This window comes from Hevea brasiliensis, chromosome 6 (genome assembly GCF_030052815.1).
Source record: "Hevea brasiliensis isolate MT/VB/25A 57/8 chromosome 6, ASM3005281v1, whole genome shotgun sequence".
NCBI classification, from domain to species: domain Eukaryota; kingdom Viridiplantae; phylum Streptophyta; class Magnoliopsida; order Malpighiales; family Euphorbiaceae; genus Hevea; species Hevea brasiliensis.
The window spans coordinates 99,752,679-99,758,678 of NC_079498.1; the positions used below are offsets into that span (position 1 = coordinate 99,752,679).

Below are 6,000 nucleotides of genomic sequence, written 5' to 3' on the forward strand. Positions count from 1 at the left end.
TATGGTAGCTCAGAAAATTATGATTCTTTTTGCAATAGCCTAGTAATATTGCTAAGGACCGTGGGGCAAAGTTTTAGAATTTTTAGAGCTTGTTTGGGTAGTTTTTGCAAAAATGATCAATTATAAGGACTAAATTGAAATTTTACATATTGTGATGGATGACTGATTTGATGGACCCAGGAGGGGCTGTGTGATGTGATTGAGTTGTGGATATATGGATTGTGAATATAGAAGTGTGTTTTGAGCCATTTTGCAGGTTGGGTAGGTCTTAGGTATAGGGGAGACTCTGCCGGATTTTCGGCACGACTTAGGACGTATTTGGTCTTTTCTTGATTGTATTGAGTCATTTGTATTAAATAATTGTAATGTAATTATCAGATGAGCCGGGACAGCCTTCTTCCTCCGTCCAGCCGCCACAGTGACCGTTGTCAAGTCTGTGAGTAAAATATTAATTTTAATTATAATTTCACTATTAATATATGTTCAAGCATGCCCATGCATCACTTATATGCATATATCTATGTAGATAAACTTTAGGCACGATTTATGTTGCATTTATAACTGTGAAAGTGCCATGTATGTTGCTGTGGTAATTTGGAGCAGTGTGCGTGCGTTGGCGTGCGTGTGATGTGGTGTGGACTATGGATAGGACGGGTAGTCACGGCTTGAGATCTTCGCTGGGACCCGATCCTTCGGGGGGTAGTCATGGCTTGAGTTCTTCGCTGGGACCCCCGATTTGGTTTATTAAGTGAAAGTCCGACTTGAGTTCTTCGCTGACACCAGGTTGGATTTAAGAGAGCTGTATAGGGGATCAGCTCCCATATATTATGCTTGATATCACTGGGTGTGTGAGTGCTCCAAATTACCTTTATGATGTTATGATGTGAAAACGTTGTTGATGTTGCATTTCACTCCACAGGGTGCATTAGTTTTAGATAGTTATAGAGATTATGGTTAAAATTGATATTTTACTCTCTGAGTCGAACGCTCACTCCTGTTTAATATTTTTTTCAGGCTACAGGAGAATTTTATTGTGGTTAACCTGCTTTTCTCCTTCGCAGGTTGTTTATCAATATTTGTGTAATTTTATTTACTCCTAGAATTTCCGCATGTTTAGAAATGTTTATTTGATATGGGTCTGTAAACTAAATTATTATTTTGGACCTGTAAACTTAATATTCTATGCATGTTTGATAGATTGGATGAGGGAGCTGAGCTCCCATTTATTTTTATGCTGATGAGTATGTGGAGGGTGAGCTGAGCTCTCCAATTTTTATTGTGTTTACAGGTCGGGTGAGTCAAAAACTCCCCGTTAAAAGGTCCATTTTATGGCCGGACTCTGTCCGGTTGATTTCTTGAAATTAGGCCCAAATGGGCCTTAGAGTTGGGTTAAGTGAATAGTTAGGCTTACTACGGGCCTCGGGGGCTTTAGGCTGGCCCAGGTCCTAGTGCCGATCCGGCCCATAGGTTGGGTCGTGGCAATCCAAAGGATAGTTTTCAAGTGCTACTAATACAAATATTTGTTTGGGTGACCCCTACGATCTCACCCAGGAGGCTTCTATCCATCCAACCGACCAATAAGAGACTAAGGCATTGTTTATCTTTCTTTGACAATGATGGATAATGTTTTAACATTTCATCAAAATTTTGAAATTAAATATGCATAGCAAAAATAATACTAAGATGGGTATCTCTTAAAAAATTTGTTATTACACCCTTATTTTTAAAATTAAAGAAATAAAAAGAAAGAAACTAGATCACAAGGAATTGAATAATATAGGTAATTTAACTAAGACTTATGCTAGCTTTCTATTTCTCATCACCCAAGAGCCTGAGTTTACGCAAAATCATCCATCATCAATCTTGTGGAAGTTCTCAAGAGACATTATATGATGTAAGGTATCATCTCATCAACTATTCAAATTGATTCAAAAAATTTTTTTGGTCTAGGCCTTCGTGCTAGCTTTGGCAAGTTCTTGCAAAACCAAAAATAGCATGTTGCATGTGGGTCTGACCAAATCACAGATCTTCTTGATGTCAATATCTTACATCTTGCAATCTTTTATATATATATATATATATATATATATATATATATATATATATATATATATATATATATATATACGTGTGTGTGTGTGTGTAATGTTGCCTAATGCAACAAAAAAAAATCTTTGGTCAAATTTAGCTGCAGAGAGCCCAAGGTGAGAGAGCTATGCAGATAAAGATGGAGCATGGGCTTGAAAATTACATCCAACATTGCATAATATCTCCCTTCACTTAAAAATTATGGCATATGGATAGGTTTCTTATGTTCAGTATCTTTGATGTGAGCCATGCAACTACCTCATTTAACTAAAATTTTCCACCCTTAAATATTAACTATCTAATTAATAATTTAATAATCAAGAATTTACTTTATGATTTTAGTGATTAACATGTAAATACGACCAACAATTAAGTAGTGCCTAATAAACTTTTAATACTTTTTTATTATTATCTTTTTTGGATAAGAAAAGTTTAAGTGTAAAAGGCGTATTTTCATAATAGGATAAGAGAAAATTTATAAATCATTGAAAATTTACAATAAAGCTTATGTATCATATATAATGAGAAACTTTAATAACAATTAGTGGGATTCGAATTTGAAATGAGGTGCATCAAGAACTGAATTCTTAACCTCATTAGAGATTTACTGTAAGGCTTACGTATCGCAACAATAAAGAATTCTAATAATAATTAGTAGGATTTAAATTTGAAATGAAATACATTAAAAACTGAATTTTCAACCTTAAATTCATTTTTTTGGTCTGTAACACATTTAAAAGCATCAAAATAAAAAATCAACTCTAAACCACTAATTCAAACATACGTTAAGACATTGATTATATTTATCCCTCCGTAGTACATGACTAATGATGGAACTTTAGTGTTAAGAAAGGCATACTCCACTTGTATCTTTGGAAGTATGCTTATATGCAAATGTGTGTGTATATATATATATATATATATATATATATATATATATATATATATATATTTTTTTTTTTTTTTTTTTTTATTCGTATGAAACTTGTATTGCCAATTTGCTATATGGTAATGATATATGGAAGGCCAATAGCACATTTATTACTACCAATGGGAAAGAGATTAACCATAACCACAGATAACAAGATGAATAAAAGGACAAAGGCCTTGGTGGACCCCACCAGAAGGCCGCAAAACACGCCTATATAAACCTCTCAATTCTGCCATTCAGGACTCGCCCTCCAGGCCTCTCCTCCTCGGCTTCTTCTCTCAGAACATTTCACAAACACATTGATTGATATCTCTCCACCATGGCTAGACAGCAACAGCGATACCGCGGTGTCCGTCAAAGGCATTGGGGCTCTTGGGTGTCCGAAATCCGCCATCCTCTACTGTAATTTCACTGTTTCATGATTTGCTCCTGTGGTTTTCTTGTACTAAGCTCTAAAACAAACGTTTCTTTTCCATATATGACTGGACATCAAGAAACGTTTCTAAATTTGTTTTCCAGTAGAATCACTGGCTCACCTTAAAGGCCCTTTCTCGTCACACACATGCGCACGCTAAAGAAAGGTTTTTTAGTGCAAAAATTCTTTGTTTCTTGTAATAAAAGAAACGTTTCATTTTTTTGGTGCTACAGGAAGACTAGAATTTGGCTAGGCACATTCGAAACGGCGGAGGACGCGGCGAGAGCCTACGATGAGGCAGCTAGATTAATGTGCGGGCCAAAAGCACGCACAAATTTTCCATGCAACCCAAATGAGCCGCAATCATCTTCTTCAAAGCTTCTCTCAGCAACTCTTGCAGCAAAGCTACATAAATGTCATATGGCATCTCTTCAAGTGACAAAGAAAAATAATGCCACTAAAAAAACACATGAACCTCAATATAACCCATTTGCCACTAGCAATGGCATTGCCGGAAAAAGTGTAGAATCCGGCTCTGCTTGGCCGGAGGGGAAATGGGTTGGTGAGGAAAGTGAAGTTGGGAATAGCCAGCAGCAAGATAAGGCACTTGAAGATCATCATATAGAGCAAATGATAGAAGAGTTGCTTGATTATGGGTCTATGGAGTTTTGTTCTGTTGCTTCAACATAGATGAGTACTCTTAATTAGAAAGATAAAAAATGTAGCATCTTCATCTATTTCCTAATGCAACTTAATCAATTATATATTAAAAACTTCTGATAATTACTTTTCTTTTTTTTTTTTTTAATAACAAATATTGCATTAACCAGTCCGAAGGCAATCTAAAGACAAAGTAGCATCAGTTCCCTGGAGGATTTACAACCCAGTTACAAGTTAACTGGTTTTTGAAACAAAGCTTGGCAATCCTATCTGGCTATTGGAAAAATTGAAAAGAAAAGTAATTTTTAATGCTTTGGGTATATAAATCTAATTAATTAAAATTACGCTAAATGTGAAATTGGCATTCTGGATTCAAAATAAAGTGGTGTGAAAGGATGTGCTGATGTGAATAAAATTGCCTGATAATGGGATACTTCAAATGTGGCACAGGAAAAGGAGAGGGATCAAAGAGGGAAAAGAACAGAAGATGATGAGATAGTAATTGGCATCGTATAGAAGATATAGATTCCTTCATTTTTTTTTTCTTTTTTTCCCTTTCATGAGTTTCATCTAGGAAAAGAACCCAAATCCCAAAGTTGCAAAAGTGAAAGAGATTAGAAGTTTCAATATATATATATATATACGTATCCTTTTTTTGACTGTTGGGGTTTGAAAGTGCTTCCATTTTGCTTCATCCAAAGCCAAACAGGAAATGGATGAAGGACCCTGAAAAGAAGTGCTCAGGGAAGACTAATTAGTTATGTTTATTCAATATACATAGTATATATAGTGCAGTACATCTGGGCAAGAAGCAATATTTGACCAGAAAAACTCTTAACAGTAAGCATATATATATGAGAAGATGTATAAATATAAATTGATTATCTCTACAGTAAAATAGACAAAATGGGTGGCTGATGCAAATGTCAATAATAAATGATAAATCCATCCCTATCTAGGATCGATGCTGATGCTATTTTCTTGTCCTGATCGACCATATGTATATATATATGTATTCATGTAAACATTCTCCTCATTTTCTCACCAACTTTTATATATTTATTTTCGTGGATAAGAGACTTGACAGCTTTATTATCCTTCCAGCTTAGATCCTTTGATTTCTTCAAAAGCATTACTTTTGACCAAAACAAGCATTCTCACTTGTTCACATTAAAAAAAAAAAAAAGCCCTTATTTATATAAATTAATTCATATTAATAACATCTTTTTTCTATGTGCATGGAGAATAATTAAATTCTTAATTAATTAGTTTAATATATACTTATTATTAAACAATAAACAGCCTCTACCTTTGTCTATTTCACAAGAAATAATTAAAATATTTATTTATAAAAAAAAATTCTTAATTCTGGAGCTAATTCCTAGGGCAAAGCATATTATATATTTAATTTGGGTGAACCTTTTTTTTTATTTTATTTTTTTAATAATTCAATATCCCAAAATTCTTCTAAAGAATAATTTTTCATCAAGTAAAGCATTTTTCTTTTTGGAAAATAAACACTGATGAGTAGTTACCATCCACATCATACATCATGAAAATACACTTTGTCTGTAACTTTTCAAGAACTAAATCTCATAACTTTATGGTATGCAATGGGAATATATATGTATCAGACTCATGCTCCCATAAACATGAGGTCTTGTGCATGCCAAGGAAGACACATATTCTTTTCGAATGTAAAGAGGGAAGAATTTCAAATTTAGTCACTATTTGTTTCTTAGAAAAATTTTTTTTTATATTTTTTTAATGTTTAAAGTACTTAGGCCAAAGAAAAATATTTTTTTATTAAAAAAATTAAATTATTTTTTTAAAAAATTATTTTTTATTTTATAAATTTTAATAATTTTATTAAAATGTAAAAATAATTATACATAAATTACATAAA

The 6,000-nt window shown here is 33.3% G+C and overlaps 1 protein-coding gene across 1 annotated transcript; it reads left to right on the plus strand.

Annotated features, from left to right (window-relative positions):
- The first annotated feature begins 3,252 nt into the window (after nt 1–3,252).
- Nucleotides 3,253–4,217, plus strand: LOC110641236 (ethylene-responsive transcription factor ERF003). Its single transcript, XM_021792887.2, has 2 exons — nt 3,253–3,421; nt 3,668–4,217. Exons 1-2 carry the CDS (start codon nt 3,339–3,341, stop codon nt 4,122–4,124), a joined length of 540 nt encoding a protein of 179 aa, XP_021648579.2. The 5' UTR covers nt 3,253–3,338; the 3' UTR covers nt 4,125–4,217.
- Nucleotides 4,218–6,000: the final 1,783 nt, after the last annotated feature.